This window comes from Elephas maximus, chromosome 26 (assembly GCF_024166365.1).
Source record: "Elephas maximus indicus isolate mEleMax1 chromosome 26, mEleMax1 primary haplotype, whole genome shotgun sequence".
In the NCBI taxonomy this organism is placed as follows: Eukaryota; Metazoa; Chordata; class Mammalia; order Proboscidea; family Elephantidae; genus Elephas; species Elephas maximus.
Window position 1 is genome coordinate 27,357,141 of NC_064844.1, and position 18,920 is coordinate 27,376,060.

Sequence of the window (18,920 nt, forward strand, 5' to 3'; positions counted from 1 at the left end):
CCCGAAACTCTGCTGAACTCTTCTATTAGTTTCAGTAGTTTCCTGGAAGATTCCTTAGGGTTTTCTGTGTATAAGATCATGTCATCTGCAAATAGAGATACTTTTACTTCTTCCTGGCCAATCTGGATGCCCTTTATTTCTTTCTCTAGCCTAATTACTCTGGCTAGGATTTCCAGCACAATGTCAAATAAGAGTGCTGATAAAGGGCATCCTTTTCTGTTTGCTGATCTCAGTGGGAATGTTTTCAGGCTCTCTCCGTTTACGGTGATGTTGGCTATTGGCTTTGTATAGATGCCCTTTATTATGTTGAGAAATTTCCCTTCTATTCCTATTTTGCTGAGAGTTTTTATCATGAATGAGTGTTGAACTTTGTCAAATGGAAGGCTGTAGTTTTTGATCTTCATGAATAAGTGCTTCAAGTCCTCACTTTCAGCAAGCAAGGTTGTGTCATCTGCATATTGCAGGTTGTTACTGAGTCTTCCTCCAATCCTGATGGCAAGGTCTTCTTCATGTACTCCAGCTTCTTGGATTATTTGCTCAGCATACAGATTGAGTAAGAATGGTGAAAGGATACAACCCTGCCACACAGCTTTGCTGATTTTAAACCATGCCGTGTTAACACTTTAAAGAGGTCTTTTGCAGCAGATTTGCCCGTTCGTTCTGTTAAAACAATTGCCTCTTAGTCTTCGTACCAGTTCCACATGCGCACAATTAAGTGTCCTGGAGTTCACATTCTTTGCAATGTTATCCATAATTTATGATGTACACACTTGAATGCCTTTGCATAGTCAGTAAAACACAGGTAAACATCTTTCTGGTATTCTCCACTTTCAGCCAGGATCCATCTGACAACAACAGTGATACCCTTTGTTCCATGTCGTCTTCTGAATCCAGCTTGAATTTCTGGCAGTTCCCTGTTGATGTACTACTGCAACCTTTTTTGAATGATCTTAAGCAAAGTTTTACTTCTCTGTTATATTAATGATACTGTTCAATAATTTCCACATTCTTTCTGATCAACTTTCTTTGGGATAGGCACAAATACGGATCACTTCCAGTCGGTTGGCCAGGTAGCTGTCTTCCAGATTTCTTGACATAGATGAGTGAGCACTTCCAGTGCTGCATCCATTTGTTGAAACATCTTGATTGGTGTTCTGTCAATTCCTGGAGCCTTGTTTTTCGCCAGTGCCTTCAATGCAACTTGGACTTCTTTCTTCAGTACTGTTGGCTCTTGATCATATGCTACTTCCTGAAATGGTTGAAAGTTGACCATGTCTTTTTATTACAATGACTCTGTGTATCCCTTCCATCTTCTTTTGATGCTTCATGCATTGTTCAATATTTTGCCCAATATTGCAACTGGAGGCTTGAATTTTTTCTTCAGTTCTTTCAGCTTGAGAAATGCAAGCATGTTCTTCTGTTTTGGTTTTCTAACTCCTGATCTCTGCACATTTCATTATAATACTTTACTTTGTCTTTTTGAGCTGCTATTTGAAATCTTCTGTTCAACCCTTTCACTTCATCATTGTTTCCAGTTGTTTTAGCTACTGTACATTCAAGAGCAAGTTCCGGAGTCTCTTCTGACATCCATTTTGGTCTTTCTTTCCTACCTTATTAATGACCTTTTGCTGTCTTCACGTATGATGTCCTTGATGGCATACCACAAGTTGTCTGCTCTTGGTCGTTAGTGTTCAGCGTATCAAATTTGTTCTTTAGATGGTCTCTAAATTCAGGTGGGATACTGAAGGCCTTACTTTGGCTGTCTTGGACTTGTTTTAATTTTCTTCATCTTCAACTTGAACTTGCATATGAGCAATTGATGGTCTGTTCTGCAGTCGGCTCTTGGCCTTGCTCTGACTCATGATTCTACTGAAAGGAAGACCTTCCTTTTTGCCTTTCTTTTATTACATATTTATTAAAATCAGAACAGACTCATGTTTCTTTTTCTTAGTTTGATGGCTTCCTTACAGTTATTATCAGTTTTAATACTCAAATTGTCCCAGATTTGGCCATTGGGAGCTTTTCAAGGTGGCTCCTATGTCATTTTGACATGTCCCCATATTTCTTGAGTACATCTTTAGTTTCTGGCACCAAGATATAATGGATTCGTCTTATATTTTCCCTGTCTCTGTTCTGGGATTAGTCACTTCTCAAAAAGACCTTGGTTCCTTTTAGTGGAGATGGTATTTAGATGCTGCAATCTTCTTAAAGTCATAATTTAAAATAATTTAAAAAGCAAATGATTGTTTTCTCACAAAACTCTGGTATAAGCGATTGTTGTCATTCCGCCATTCAATACTAGAATAATATTCCTACTGTAGAGCTCTCAGGTTTAACATGTAGGACTCAGGTTATTATATACTGGCTAAAACCTTCAAATCTGAAACCTGTTCTTCCTTAACAAGCAGTTAATGGACTTCTAGGCTATTGTTCTTAGCCCATCCGATTTTATGAATAGCTGGTACCCTCATTATGAGATAATGTTAGCAACACAAATATATGTGTTTGTAATCCTCATAAGGTACTGATTATTGTTGTCTGTTTAAAGTTACCAAATTAGCCCATATTCACATCTAGAGTACTGATAAGTTCAGCTGTCGAAGAAATGGTATCACAAGATAATTTATTTTATATGTTCATTAGTATTCTTCTTTAGAATAAATGTACATATTTCATGTATTTCTTAAATTTAACTAATTCCATACTTTATTTTCATTAGGTTAAGTTATGTCTATTCCTAAATAAATGATTACAGTAGCAAGAAATTATTTAAAATTGATAGAATACTGTCTTCAGGAAATCATACAGGATATCTTTTTATGGTTTAATGGAAATTAGAGGTTTTCAAGTTTACTGAATAGAAAGGTGATACACTAACAAAATCTACTCTGGTTTTTTAAATAAATTAGAATATCTTATTATCATTTAACTTTGTTGGAATGCAAGGGTTTGAAAGTTTTGATCAGTCTACGCACCAAACAAGTCAAATTACTTTTAATTTTTTATTTTCATATCATTTTTTGTATCTTACTTTGTTTTCCATATTAGAGTTCTCTTTAGGATTTTTGCCTGAAAGTTTTTAATTAGTATCGTATCATCTAGAAAAACAAGGAGAAAGGACTTAAAGTACAGAGACTTCTAATAAAGAACCTTCAGTTTCCTCCACACTAGATGACTTCTCATATATTGTTTGTAGACTGTAGTAGATTGAGGCACACACTGCTATAAATATGGGGGGCAGGGGAGGGATGGTGGTTGTGATTGGAATTCCAAAACATTTCCGAAACAGTATATTGCTTTCTTTTTTATTTTCAGAAGATTCTATGCCTATGCCAGATGAAGTAAGCATGCTAACAGCAATTGCACTCTTCCTGTGGTCTGCTAGTAGTGAAATAATAGGAGTCCAGTCATTACAGAATGGCTGCATGAACAGATTTAAAAATGCATTAAATTCATGTGACCCATGGGTAAGTTACACATAAAAAAATTAAACATAGAGGTAAACATTCCACTTTATCAGGAAACTTTCAAGTTGATTCATTAAAATATGGTGATCCCACCAAATCTTAAGTATTTACAGTATGGTTTTTAAGTGGAAAAGTTGAGAAAGATCACTGGGCCTAAACACCATTGGATATCATCTAGATTGATTTTTTTTTTTTACATTGATCTAATTGTATATTTCAAATCATCATAGAAATTTAGAGCTAAAAGGTGTCTAATGGATTATTTTGTAATCTTTATAGGGAGACAATAACGTGTAATGGCCAGTCACGTTGCCTGGGTCTGAATTCCATCTCTAGCACATGTTAGTATAGTGAACTTGAACAACTGGAGCTCCTTTTATCAATCTGTAAAAAGAGGATTCTAATAGTATCTTAATGAGATTTTTATGAGAATTATGTAAAATAATGTCTGTAAAGTTCTTAATTGTTGTTGGATAATATTATGATTAATCTTCCATATTCTTTATTAAAATAATTAGCATGTTAATATATACAGAAACAAGAGAAAGAATTATTTCACTTGCTTGAAGAAAAATTTAGATTGGATAGTATATATTAGATTACATAATATGTATAGTTGAAGCCAACAAGGAAATTATACCACCCTTGTCTCTGAGATTCAAGAAGTAATTTTTTTAGAATATGATGTAACACACTATTTAGTTTTTTATTCTTTAAGTTCTTTTAGCTGTATCAACATGAGATTAAAGTCTTAGTTATAATTTTTCGTGGGTATACATGTAGATCTTCTATTTATTAAAACCTTAAAACAAAAAAATCAATGGAAAGCTCCTATGTGCTAGGACCTGAGCCAGATGGTGAAGATAGAGCAATGAACAAGGCAGACATAATCCCTTCCCTCAGGGAGCTTAGAGACTAGTGGGGAAGACAGGCTTTAGATGTGTAATCAGTTTTATAAAGGGAAAATATAAGGTGTTATAGAGGCTTACTACAGGAGGGCTACATTTTTCTGTGGTGGTAGAGAAGGCCACATAAGGAAAGTATGTTTAAGCTGATTCTAAGGATGAGTAGGAGGTACCTAGACAAAAACGAGTGGAAGAGCTACCCAGACAGAACATTATGGGCAAAGCTCTGACTTAAGAGAATACAGGACTCTGGAATAAGAAACTGAAAAAAAGGTTAGTATGTCTAGAGTGTGGAGAGCCTATAAAAGGCTGCCAGAGAGAGCACAAATCATGGAAGAGCTTTATGACTTTATGGCTTGTCTGGCTGTGAGAGTTATTTGTCTAAACCAGCACATTCGATAGTGAAAGAAGATGTTTTTAATATTTATACAAGGATAAAAGGCCTAAATTGACAGTGTTTTTAGCAAACCAAGATGGATGGTTACCCTACTTATAGTTCATGTTGAAGATTTTAAAAATTGTCCTGAAGCGCAATAGGACAGAGCTCTAGTAGGGCAGTGGTTAAGAACTACAGCTACTAACCAAAAGGTCAGCAGTTCAAATTCACCAGCCTATCCTTGGAAACCCTATGGGGCAGTTCTACTCTGTCCTTTAGGGTCACTATGAGTCAAAATCGACTCAATGGCAGTGGGTTTGTTTTTGTTTTGTGTTTGTTTTTTAGTTTTTAAGGGCAATAGGCAGGGAACCGATAGCAAATTTGCTTTTTTAAATGGCCACTGCTGCATGGTGGAAGAAGATTGGAAGGAGTCATGGATGTATGCCGATGCACCAGTTAGGAGGCTGTTTATCGTTGATTTTGAGTAGTAACAACAGGGAAGAGACACGGATATATTCCAGAGATACTTAGGTAGTTGAATAAGTTAAGACTTCGCGATGGATTAGATAAAGTTGCATGGGTTTGTAAGAGTGAAGAACATGTCAAAAATGACATCTAGGTGTCTGATTTGAGGAAATAAACAAATGGTAGTGCTGTTGATTGAAATTAGGAACACTTGAAGAGGAGCAGACTTGAGGACGGGGAAATTAGAGTTCAGTTTCGGACATACTAAGCTTAAGATGCCTCGTAAATTATTTAGGCGGATTCGTGTATGATTTTTAAAAATTCTTTACATGGCTGTATTTTTCAAGTTTATTATAAGTGTTCTATAATACAGAAAAATCATAAATCCAGTAGCCATTTATAAAAATTGAAGTTTTATTTTTCCTTAAATTGATCAATGAGAGATGGTATTTTTACAGAATAATTTGTATGAAAAGTTACTTACGTGTCAAGTAATCATCTTCTGAGTTGTAAAACTTAAAAAAGTAACAGCTTTTGTTTAAAATTGTGAACACATTTTGTATGCAAAGGTAAAGTCCATGAGAAATTTTATAGCCTCATTTGTTTTTAATAAAGTTTGTTTGATACTTTCCCATAATAACCACTAATTGACAAGTATTTTAATTCTAGCACTGCAACATTTTTATTCTGCTATTTGTCCCATATGTTGATTGACCTTCTCTCCTTTGTTGTTGTTGTCATTATTAAAACAAAATCTTTCAGAAATGGAGCCATTGAGACTTTATAGACCTGATAAGCATAAATTGGTGTAAGCAGTCATTTCCAGGGAATCCAAATTCGTTTGAGGTGTCTAAGCAGTGTGTTGTTATAGCTTTCTTTGAGATCATTCAAATATTAACTTCACTAAAGTAGGAGGGACATTTGTAAATTAATTGCAAATTAAAAGAATAAAAAAACAGAAATTAGAATTCCTAGTTTCTGATTTTTTCTACACTATAGAAATATGCAAATTATGTAAGCATGATAATTTGGTAACTGAGTTATATTTATTTAATTTCTCTTCAGTTAGTATTATTTACTTATTATTAGCTTATTGAAAGCTTAATTATGCTATTCAGCAAATGACATTAGTGCATCCCACATTTCTATTTTTCATCCTGCAGTATCTTTTCAGTATAATATTAAGATGCAATGTGATATAGAGCACATAAGAACTATCATGCATGTTAATGAATAAAATGGTTTTCTTATATAGGTTCAAGCCAAATGTTACCAGCTTCTCCTCTCAGTCTTCCAGCATTCCAATCGTGCCCTTTCAACTCCATATATCCATTCATTAGCTCCAATAGTGGTTGAAAAGCTAAAAGCTGTTGAAAGAAACAGACCAACCAGTAACACTGAACTTGTAGCTGTTCAGGAAGGAATCAAAGTACTTGAAACATTGGTTGCTCTTGGTGAAGAACAGAACAGTAAGTATTTCCTTAAAAAAGCCAATAGTCTAAAATGAAGATCTGTATTATACAAATCTTGTTTGATGTTAGACACAGGCTTTGCAACAGTAAGTTGACTAAGGAGTGTTTACTGTCTGAAAGCTTAGTGTTTTTGTGTGTGTTAGTAACATAGTGTTCTGAGTTGATTTATATTTTTATAAGCAGGAAGTTAAAATTAGTTACTAATGACTTTCAGTACACTGATTTTTTTATTTTCTATGAATGCACTGTTTAAGAACTAGCAAAAATATCAATCTCTAATAGATTTATTTAAAAACATTCTGGTCTTAGTAGAGGTGTAACGCTTTATAACAAATATAACTAGATTAATATTAATAACAAAATCATTATTAAAAATACCTCAAATTTTGAAATTTTTAATTATTATTTTTCATTTAATGAAAAACTAGCTACCACATTTAACTAGAGACTTATACAGCTTAATGCCTACTTCTCTTTGTTATCTACTTCAGTCTTGATTTCATCACAATCTAATATTTGTGTTTAAAATGTAATTTTTAATTACTGCAAAGAGACTGTTCTTTTTAAACTAGTAACTTATGATTAAGCTATTTTCAGTGATTCGAGATCATAAAAATTCTGAGATGAACATCCTAGTACAGAAATCTTTACACACATTTTTTATCATTTCCATCAGATAAATTCCTAAAAGTGAAATTACTAGGTCGAAGGAAATGCATATTTTAAAAGCTTTTAACGTATATTGCCAGATCGCTCTTCAGGTAAAACTTATATCGGTTTTTTCCCTATCAAAATTTTTTTTCTCTTCTCTTGCAAAAATTTGCAGGAACTATGAAAGGAGACAGAGATTTTAAAGTTATTGCAATAACTCTCCTAAAAAAAAAAAAAAAACCACTGCCGTCAAGTCGATTCCGACTCATAGCAACCCCATAGGGCAGAGTAAAACTGCCCCATAGAGTTTCCAAGGAATGCCTGCCTGGCAGATTCGAACTGCTGACCTTTCAGTTAGCAGCCATAGCACTGAACCACTATGCCACCAGGGTTTCCATAACTCTCCAAAAAAAAAAAAACCCAGTGCTGTCATAGTAATAATCCTGAATTGTGATAGTAAAAGAAAAGAACGCAGAAGTGACTGTAAAAAAAAAAAATTAATCTGACTTAATGAATACCTGGTTATAGGGAGCAAGAAAAAAAGAAGAGCCAATGGTTGCTGTGTTGCCTGGAGGAAGCGCGGAACCAGTGCCAGCACTGGGAAAGTGGGGAAGAAGAGCTGCTGTGAAGCAGTTGTTCAGTTGAAATTTGATGTTAATAGATTATCTGCTAAAAATTTTATGACTGACATCATGGTCTATCTTTGGGAACTCAACATAATTTTATCTGTATTATTTTACTCAGTTGGTTATAAACTATATAAAAATAAGGGCCAAATCTTACTCATTTTACAGTCTCAGCACTAAATTTACTGCTTTTTGCGTTGTCAGCGTCTCATACACATTTGAGTTGTGTCGACCCTTGGGATCAGTTCCTGAACAGGTGCCCTGATTTAGAATTAAACTTAGTATGAGGACAAGTAGGGAAGCAAGTCATGTACCTTTTTTTTTTTTCAATAATTCTGTATTGTTTTTATTTTTTACCAGTAAGAATATATTTATATATTATTTATGAAATTAAATAGTTTAATAATTTTTTTTTAATAATTAGGCTTTAGCAATGTCCATGAAATGACCTTATTCCAAGTAAGAGTTAATTAATTTCAAGCATAAAATAACCAAAAGAACTGTAATTTTAACTCGTTACCAGACCAATCTGTAATATTAAGTATTAATGAGCTATATCTTAACCACTACACCACCAGGGTTTCCTGGTGGTATTAGTAAATTGGTGACATTAGTAAATCTTATATCCCACATTCTGTTTCAGATGCTCCTGCCCCCTTACAGCCTGGGCTTTAATTCTATCTGTTGTCATTTAATTTACAAAAATTAGTGTAAATTAAAGGTAGGAAATCAAGCCAAATCCATTGCCATCGAATCAGTTCCGATTCATAGCGACCATATAGGGCAGAGTAGAACTGCCCCATAGGGTTTCCAGGGAGCACCTGCAGGATTTGAACTGCGAACCTTTTGGTTAGCAGCTGTAACACTTAACCACTACACCATCAGGGTTTCCAATTAAAAGTAGAGAAAGCATTATTCTCAACATTGATTATAAAAGAACATAAGTTTTTGGGTTTTTTTTTTTTTAGAAAAATCAGCTTTAATGCTGTTTATATTTCAGGATGAATTTGTTAATGTGGGCATGAACAAAGAGACTAGCAAAAGGAGATTAAGCTTCTAAATAAATCATTTTTAGGGCTTGAAATTTATGTCAGCCAGACATGGTTTTTGTTTGTTTAGCTTTCAATTTTATATATTCCTTTATTTTTGAGGGATTTTTCCTCACTAACTGTGGAGTTTTTGGAATGAAGAAATGAGACAACTATTGTATTGCTTTTCTATTGAAAAAGAAGGGAATATCTAGTTCTAGTTAAATAATGATAAATAGATGCTCACCAGGTTTCTATTCATACTTCAGCCTCCCTGTTCTGGAATGCCCTTTAAAATTAGATAATCTTTCTCTCAAAATACATTCTGCCAGTTGACAGTTTTAATGTTTTATTCCTTTTTAACCTTTTGACCAGTATTTTTTTAATAAAACAAATTAACGTAAATGTAAAATACACAATACTAACAAACCTTGTCTCCAGCCCTAATAGCCTCTCCTTTTGGTAAATGTTTAATATTAATTATGAATTATCATTGAGATCTCAGATTGTGCATGTTTACTTACATTTTTTTATAATTCAAACTACCATTGTAGTTGCCTAGCTTTAAAATTAAATTTGTGATATTCAGGTTCTTCATACATTATTTTTGCATTTACAGGAGTACAGTTACTTGCTCTTTTAGTTCCAACGTTGATCTCGTACCTGCTGGATGAAGTTTCTTTTGCCTCAGCAAGTACAACCTCCAAAGATCTTCATGAGTTTGCACTCCAGAATTTAATGCATATTGGACCTCTGTATCCACATGCTTTCAAGACAGTAATGGGGGCGGCTCCTGAGTTGAAAGTGCGTCTGGAAACTGCCGTGCGAGCGAGCCAAGCTAGCAAGGCTAAAGCAGCTGCCCGGCAGCCAGCCCCGGCCACATACTCTGCTCCAACAATTAAGCTAAAAACAAGTTTTTTTTAATTTTCTCTTCCATTCATTTTTATTTACATTGTTAGCTAGCACTTAGTGATAGCCACTGTATCATTCCATGCTTTAAGTCCATTTTAATATAGTGCTTCCAAGTGTGCTAAGCGAAATAATGCTCACACCACTTACTGATTTTGAGGAGTAATTATTTTTATCATGTGGTAAATTTGTTTTCATTTTTCTCCTAGTAACATTTCTCTTTTATTAATTAATTTATTTTTTAGACACTGAGCCATAGTTTCTAAATTTAAATGCTGAAAACATAATTGTATCATGTAGTTGGATAAGTCTGTCGATATTGTCAGGAAAACAGATCAGAATTCAGCATCTGTCAGGAAGAAAATTGAATGGAAAAATAAGCAGAATTTAAATTTTAAGTTACCAAAATAATGAAAAGCATCTGTTTTGTGGTGTATGTAATATGAAAGAAGTCACAGCATTTTCTTAGCATTTCCCAGATTGTCCCTACCTTTCTGATAGATCTTTTTACTTTCATATTAAATTACTAAATTATTCTTGTGTATATTTTAGTTGTTAATTGAATTAAAACTCTCATTTAAAAGTCCATTAAAACGTTTCAACTGTGGTATAATAGTTCTGCTTTTTTTAATGGCTAAAATTTGGCTTCAGTTATGTTTTGTAATTATAGAGCTTCAAGTTCTAGCTATGATGGTTAGTTTTGTTCATCACGTATTTATTGAGAGCCTACTGTGTGTCCTATAGGGTCGCTATGAGTCGGAATCGACTCAGCGGCATTGGATTTGGGTTTACTGTGTGTAAGGCATCAAACTAGTTGCCGCAGGGCATACAAAAATGAATTAGAGATAGTTCTGCCAGTTTCTTATGCAGTGAGAATTTTACCATGTTAAGTAGACAATTGAGGAAATGAATGTTTCCCACTTGGCCTAGCAAATTTTAAACACCAAGTTTTGCCAAACCATGTTACATAGGCTATATTCTCAAAAGCACGTCACCTTTCTGACCACTCCCAAGTGTATAATTATTTAGCCGTCTAGTTTATTATTCTCTTTCATACCTTTGCCAATAGGCAGCTCACCTTGCCTTTCTTCATTAATCACTCCTTCAGCTACCTCAATTAGGTGCTTTCTCTCCCTATTTTCTCGCTGACTTTTATTCCTACAGGGTTTTTTTTTTTTCAGACTTTTCCAAAGTTATTCTTGTTTGTTTAACAGCTTCATTGAGGTATAATTCATGTACCATACAATTCACCCATTTAAAGTGTACAATTCAGTGGTTTTTATTATATTCACAAAGTTGTGCAACAATTACCACAATCAAATATTTTAGAATATTTTCATCATACTAAAAAGGAACTCTGTACCTTCAGCTATCACCTCACAATCATGCCATTTCCCCAGCCCTAGGCTACCACTAATCTAATTTCTGTGTCTATAGATTCTCCTGTTTTGGACATTTCATATGAATTGAGTCATATAATATGTGGTCTTTTATGACTGGCTTCTTACACCTAATTGTTTCAAGATTCAGTAGGGTTATAGCATGTATCAGTACCTCATTCCTTTTATGTCTGAATAATATTCCATTGTATGGATATACCACATTTTATTTATCCATTCATTGGTGGATGGACTTTGGTTTTCTACCTTTTGGCTATTAAGAATAGTGTTACTGTGAACATTCATCTACAAGTTTTCGTGTAGATGTATGTTTTCATTTATCTTGGATATATATTCAGGAGTGAAATTGCTGGGTCAAATGGTAACTCTATGTTTAACTTTTTAAGGAACTGCCACGCTATTTCAATCTTGTTTTTTGCCCACATGAATGTACTATGTAAGCCCTTTTCATTCATCTATTTATAGATTGTGTTTATTTCTGCCTTGGCTATTTTCTCCTGTTTTGGGGACCTCCCAGACTTTTCCCATCATTTCCCACTTCAGGATGCTGCAACATGCATTAACAATAATTCTCTCTTTCCTTCCTCCCTCGCTCCCTCCTTCTCGCTTTCTTTCAGTGCATCTTTATAAGTTCTCGAAACCCTGGTGGCGTAGTGGTTAAGTGCTATGGCTGCTAACCAAAGGGTCAGCAGTTAGAGTCCGTCAGGCGCTCCTTAGAAACTCTATGGGGCAGTTCTACTCTGTCCTATAGGGTCGCTATGAGTCGAAATCAACTCGACGGCACTAGGTTTGGTTTTTGGTTTTTAAGCCCATTTGACCCACTGACAACTTCAACTTCCAGTTTTTATGATCATATCTATCAAAGGAAGGTCTGTTTGAAGAATTATACTTATTAATTTGTTTTACTGCCCAACCCATGAGGTTTGTCTTATCCTAAATCATATTTATTTCATCATGAATGTCCAGCGTCATGAAGCTCAGCAGAGAAGTATCAGTAGAGCCAGTAGATTTCTTTCTGAAGCTTAATCTACTACGTTTTAATAGTTAAGAAGTAAAGTATCTTCTATTTGCTTTCTAAGTTCTTGTTAATATTATAATCTGAATCCTTAATTAGAACTAAATTCTAAAGCCAGGTGTCCCTGTTGTAAATCAGTTTCTGCCCTCAACTAGGGATAGCATTTTGGGCAACCTAACCCTTTTGGGGCTTCAGTTTCCTCATCTATAACATGAGAGCAAAATTTATTAGTCCCTCTATGACCTTTTGTACATCTAAAAAATTACATATGTCTCTATATATCCTGCATTTTTTTATCAAGAGAGTAAATCTTTAGCAGATTCTTGAGCCTTACGAGTAGTTTTTACATGTTTGTAAAATTACTATCGTAGTGTATGTCTTAGGCTGGGTTCTCTAGAGGACCAAAAGCAGTGAAGCATATAGTATATAAATATATAGAGAGAGATTTATTTAAAGGAAATGGCTCACACAGTTGTGGAGGCTAGCAAGTCCCAAATCCGTGCGTCAGGCATCAGGTGGGAGGCTTCTTCTGATTCGGGTGGTTGCAGGGACTGACAAACCCAAAATTGACAGGTCAGGTGGAAGGCTGCTGGCTCATGTCCCAAGAACCACAGGTCAGAGGATGATGAGTCAGGTGCAGAAACTAGACAGAATGAGCTTTGCCAGAACATCCATGTGTATTGGATACAGGCCATACCCCCCAGGAGACTCCCCTTTCAACGGATTGGCTGCTCACGTCAGATCACAAAATGGAGGGTGATTACATACTATCGGTCAAACCACTGAGAATCATGGCCTAGAAAGTTGACACATAATTATCACAATATAACAGTATAAAACATAAGCATGTAATCCAGATGCAGGAGTTAGAATATTGCAGTTTATTACTATGGATAAGAGCTGCCATTTCACAACTGTTGTGTGCCAGGCACTGTAATAAACACTTTTTATTCATATTCCTTTTCATTAAAACAACATGGAATGGTGGATATAATTAGCCTAATTTTACTTAATTACGTAAATTACCATGCCTCACATATTCATCATTCTTCATTGGAGCGAACTTTTTAGGTTGATTCCAGAAATGGCTAGAGTACAACTATAAATAAATTTTTTGCCTTAATGCTTTCTATCAAATGGGTTCTTTTAAAACCGGATTTAGTTATATATAACAAGCTCATTTCTAGCTCTCTCATAGCTTAAAGCTTATGAAATTATCATTTATAGATTCCACAGAATTTTACTTAAATCAGAATTTCACGTCTTAATCATAATTTGGAAAAATTATCCTGAGCTAACGTTGGTACTGTCACTAATAAAAAAAAAAGGTGAAAATCGTGCTTATACAAGGCATATATAAGTGCATATACAAGTACATGTTTTTTTTACTTCAGGGGAATTTATTCACAGCTATTATCCCCTATCTTTAATTCTCTGCCTTTTTTGCCGTTTAGAATTTATGAGTTTCCATTTGGGGCATTGTTTTTCTTATAAGCATATGCTTCTCTTTATGCTTTTTCCCCTGTGCTAGTCAAAGAATTTGTGAAAATGTAAGTGGACTTGTTTGACTTTTCCAGCTTCTTCTCAATTCTTTTCCAGTTACTTAGGAAAACCTCTCACTTCTTGTTTGATTTGTGAAACAAAAAATGTTTTAATCTTGCCTAGTGTGCATACATGTAGAATCAGAGGAAATGGGAAAGTCAGTTTTATACCTTATAAATTAATAAATTCTAATGATAAATTATGCATTCATTAAAATTTTGGGAAAATTATTACAACCCACCACTGAGACTAAACTACTGTTAAGGTTCTGGTCACTGCCCTTGTATAGTTGTAATCATCCTGCAGGTAGGTAAGATGTTGTAACCTCCTTTTCCCCTACTTATTTCATAAGCATTTTCCCATTATAATATGGGATGCATTTAATAACCATTTTCGACAGCTGCTTAATAGTAGATGTACCATTATTGATTTAACCATTACCCTATATTTGATTACTTTTATTATTTCCTTTTTAATTTTTGTAAATAATGCTGCAATTGACTTTTTAAAAATGAAACTTTATAGATTATTTCCTTAGGATAGATTCCCTAGAGGGGTTATAAAAGAAGGACAGGTTTGAATTTTGATATTTTTGAAGTAAACACATGAAAATGAAACTGGGTCATTGTTTTCCATATTCCAAGAAAATGCCTGGGAGTGCCCTTAAATTTTCACAAATATTTTGATACTTAAACATTTTTTTAAAATGGTGTTTTATTTGACTGTAAATCATGATGAAGCTAGTAGAAAGGTTAATGTGGTTTGGGCTGTTAATTAATAAAAAAAGGCACTTTTCAAAACAAGGAAGGTGATAGCCCTACTCTACATACTGCGCTATTCCAGTGTGGGGAGGGAAGGGGGTTGGGTCAGAGGATTAACCTCTGAGGGCATATATCAAGGACACTGACAAGCTGGAGTGCACGTACAGCCAGGTAATATAGAGGAACTGAGGGCAAACAAAGGGAGACATCCAATCCTGAAATTCGTATGGAATTGCATGGGGCCCTGAAGAATCAACGCAATCTTGAAAAAGAATGAAATAGGACTCTCTTCCTGTTTTCAAAAAGGAGTATAAAGCTGCAGTAATCAGTGTGGTGCTGATAGGAGAATAGACATATAGACCAATGAAATACATAACAATGGAATATTTCTCAGCCATAAAGAGAAATGAAGTCCTGATAGATACTATGACATTGGTGAACCTTGAAAACCTAATGCTGAATGAAATAAAATACAAAAGAACAAATATTGTATGGTCCCCCTTACATGAAATATCTAGAACAGGAAATGCAGAGAGATAAGTTTATCAGTGACTACAAGGGGAGGAGAAAGAGGGAAGCTATTGCTTAAGGAGTGCTGGGTGTCTGTTAGGGGTGGTGGAAAACTTGGAAATGTGTAGTGGTGAGGGTTGTACAGTGTGATAAATGTGATGAATTTTAATGAATTGTACACTTAAGACTGGCCGAAACAGCAATTTTTTAATATATATTTTACCATAATAATACTAATAAAAAGACCAAACCAAAATAAAAAGGGAAGAGGAGGAATGTGGTCATTATCTTCAGAGAGTGGAAACAGATAGCAGACCTGCACCAACAGGTTGATGTTTCAAATAAGTGGTTCGCAATTAAGAGTTTTTAAGAGAGCTGTTAAAAAATAAGCACTTCATAAGAATGCATCTCTTGACCCCGTGCATGTTCAAGGAGAACTTGAATTCCTGTTTGTCAAAGATTTTGTGATAAGATTCTCTAATTCGGCCTCTTATTCATTCATTGGACAAATATTTATGGAGCTGGCAGGAGTATATAATAGTGAACAATCAAGCAGAGAATCTGCCATGGGGGATTCTTCCAGGGAGGGATGACGACACTAAATAGTCGCTGGTTGTGATAAGTAATAAGAAGGAACACAGTATATAAAGTATGGTGCGATAGAGAATAACAGGCAAGGACTCCTTCTCAGGGCCATCTGGACCTCTAGCCTCTCTGCACTTCAGACCTTCCCATTGATGTGTGACACTCTCGATTCAAACTTGAAATCCTCGCTTCGTTACCTAAACCTGCTTTTCAACCCATGATCTCCCGGAAAACACTCTACTGTCTTATCCTGTTGCATAAGCCATAAATCTTGGTATCATCTCTGACATGTCCCACTTTCTCCCCACTATACCTAGTTCTTCATCAATTCTCCTAAATTATCAAATCACTCCATGTGTCTTTATCGCCATCATCTGCACTCTAGTCCATGTCACCATGATTGCAGTATAGCAAAGTTAGTGTCAGTTTGCTTGGGTTGGAAATTGGCTGTCACAAACCGTATGACTTCCGGGAAGTCATTTGTCCTCTTTGTGCTTCAGTCTCTGCATTTGTAAATTGAGAGTAATACCTACCTCACAGTGTGTGGGTTAATTAATGTATTTAAAAAACTTTAAAATTGTGCCTGACCCTTAGAAAACAATTTAGAAATGTCTGCTAATGTTCTATTTTTCACTAAGAAACCAAAATGATATTTATAAATTGAAACCTGATGTCCTGCTGAAAACTCTTCAGTTGGTTTCCTTAGCATAAAGACCAATTCTTTAAAGTGACCCTCAAGGTTCTTGTGTAACCTGGCCTCTGCCTACTTCTTCTGGTTATATTATTTCATGTCAGCGGCTATGGCCACATGGCACTGTCCCAATCTGTTAACTGAAGATAATGTTAGTACTTACCTCATTGGGATGCTGTAAGGTCTAAATGAGTTAATGCATGTAAAATGTAATATTTTTATTGAGTAAATGCTCAGTAAGTATTAACTATAAAAATAACTGTTATTTATTTCCTCGTGTTCTTTATATGTCAGCTATATTGGATTTTTTTCAGCATATCAAATGCACTATGTACTTTTCTTCCTCAGGATGTTTGAAATTTGTTTAAAAACCTCCATTCCACTCTCGTCTTCTAGATAATTTGTACTCTTCTTTCCTATTTTAATCTGGTTACAGTCTCATAAAAATGTTGCAGCATTAAGTTGGTCATTGCCATATACTAACAGTGGTTATTATTTAAATTCTCCTTCTGTAATGATTTGTATGTATTGGTTCCTTAAGCTTTAATGCAATCAGCTGATTAGTCATAATGTTAGTTATGAGTTCATGTGAAAGGGTAAATGAGCTGGCTCAAGCCATTCCTACTTTTGTTACTTCATGTCCTAGAGCTGGGGGGAAATCTGGGAAAAGAGATAACATAGATAATGGCGGAATTCTCCATTACAGATAACAACTCCAAGTGTTGTAATGAATACTTACTGGACAACAGTAGCTTACTGAGGGCCTGCAGAGTAGAGGGAGAAATAAAGTACATGCAAAGGAGGTTAGATTCTGTATTAAAAAAGATGGAAAGCATAGGCCTTCAAAAACTAAAACAAAAATATACCAGACCTCTTTAACCTCATTTGTTCTTATTTTCCTCGCACAATGCCCAGACTACCCCCCACCATGTTTTTTTAAAAAAATGTATCACATCTGAATTCTTTTGGAAACTCAGTTTATGTCTAAGGAATCTCAGATGGAAGTTGGAGGGGTACCATTCTAAACAATGAGCTGTGGTAGCACAGTGGTTAAGTGCTCAGCTGCTAACCCAAAAAGGTCAGCGGTTTGAACCCACCAGCCACTCCACGAGAGAAAGATGGGGCAGTCTGCTTCCATTTCCAAATATCTACAGCCTTGGAAACCCTATGCAGCAGTTCTACTCTGTCCTATAGGTTTGCTATGAGTCAGAATCAACTCGAAGGCAGTGGGTTTTGTTTTGTTTTACTATTCTGAGCAATTCAGGCATAAATGAGATACGGTGTTCTCTGATGAGAAAGTGGCTGCACCCAGAAACAGGTGCATCTCAGGTGCACAATTGGCAGGAATGGCCAACTTATAAAAAGCTTCTTGTTCCCCACAGATACAATAATTTTCGTTTAATGATAATTATATTCATTGAAACGCAGTTCCTAACTCAGAAATGGGGCAACATAGTTGTCTTAGGCTGGTTTCTCTAGAGAAGCAAAACCAGTGAAGTGTATATATATATATGCACACATACATATATATACACATGTACATATGTATATATAGAAAGAGAGACAGAGGAGACCTGGTGGTGTCGCGGTTAAAAGCTTGGCTGCTAACCAAAAGGCAGGCAGTTTGAATGCACCAGCTGCTCCTTGGAAGCCCTATGGGGCAGTTCTACTCTGTCCAGTAAGGTCGCTATGAGTCAGAATGGACAGCAACAGGTTTGGTGTTTGATTAGAGAGAGAGAGAGATTTATATCAAGGAAATGTCTCACACAGTTGTAGAGGCTGGAAAATCCTAAGTCTGTGGCTCAGGCTGGAGGCTTCTCCTGACATGTAGCTGCAGGGGCTGGGAAACCCAAGATCAGCAGGTCAGACAGCAGGCCTCTAGCTCACAGCGTGTGGAGACCAATGAATCCCAAGATGGGCAAGTAAGATGGCAGGTGGCTGTCTCACAGGCTGCAGAGGCTGTTGAATCCCAAGATCAGCAGTTAAGCAGCTAGCTCAAATCCAAAGAACCAAGAAGTTAGATCCAGGATTCAGAGCAGGCAAAAGCCAGCTGCAGGAAACTCCACATACATTGGATGCAGGCCACACTCCCAAGGAAAATCCCTTTCAACTGATTAGCTGTTCATAGCAGACCTCATCACGGAGGTGATTACATTATATCAGATCTCATTATGGAGTTGACTACATAATCACATAGCTGCCAGACTACATCATAATTGCCAAACCACTGAGAATCATGGCCCAGCCAAGTTGACACACAATCTTAACCATCACAGTCTGCCCCTTGTCAACTTGGCATCTGTACACATCTTCCTAAATCATACACGATCTGTAAATAAAGAATTATAAAGTCACACTTGGCGTCTAACATGATACAACTAACATGAGTACAACAGAAAAGGCACTAGCCCGGTTTACATCTTAACAATTTATAAGTGAGAAAAACAAAAATATTTGATGACTATGTATGAGGAAGAAATAACAATTACAGTCTTCCTTTCTTCAACTGGTCACGTG

General features: G+C 35.6%; 1 protein-coding gene across 2 annotated transcripts in view; it reads left to right on the top strand.

Moving 5' to 3' along the window:
- The window catches only part of HEATR5B (HEAT repeat containing 5B), a 122,614-nt gene extending 112,127 nt beyond the window's left edge, over nt 1–10,487 (top strand). For both annotated transcript variants that reach the window (XM_049870227.1, XM_049870226.1), the window contains exons 34-36: nt 3,316–3,467; nt 6,469–6,682; nt 9,610–10,487. In XM_049870227.1, the coding sequence (XP_049726184.1) occupies nt 3,316–3,467; nt 6,469–6,682; nt 9,610–9,914 (671 nt within the window). In that variant the 3' untranslated portion in view covers nt 9,915–10,487. The remainder of the gene's footprint in view (nt 1–3,315; nt 3,468–6,468; nt 6,683–9,609) is intronic.
- The last annotated feature ends 8,433 nt before the right edge of the window (nt 10,488–18,920 follow it).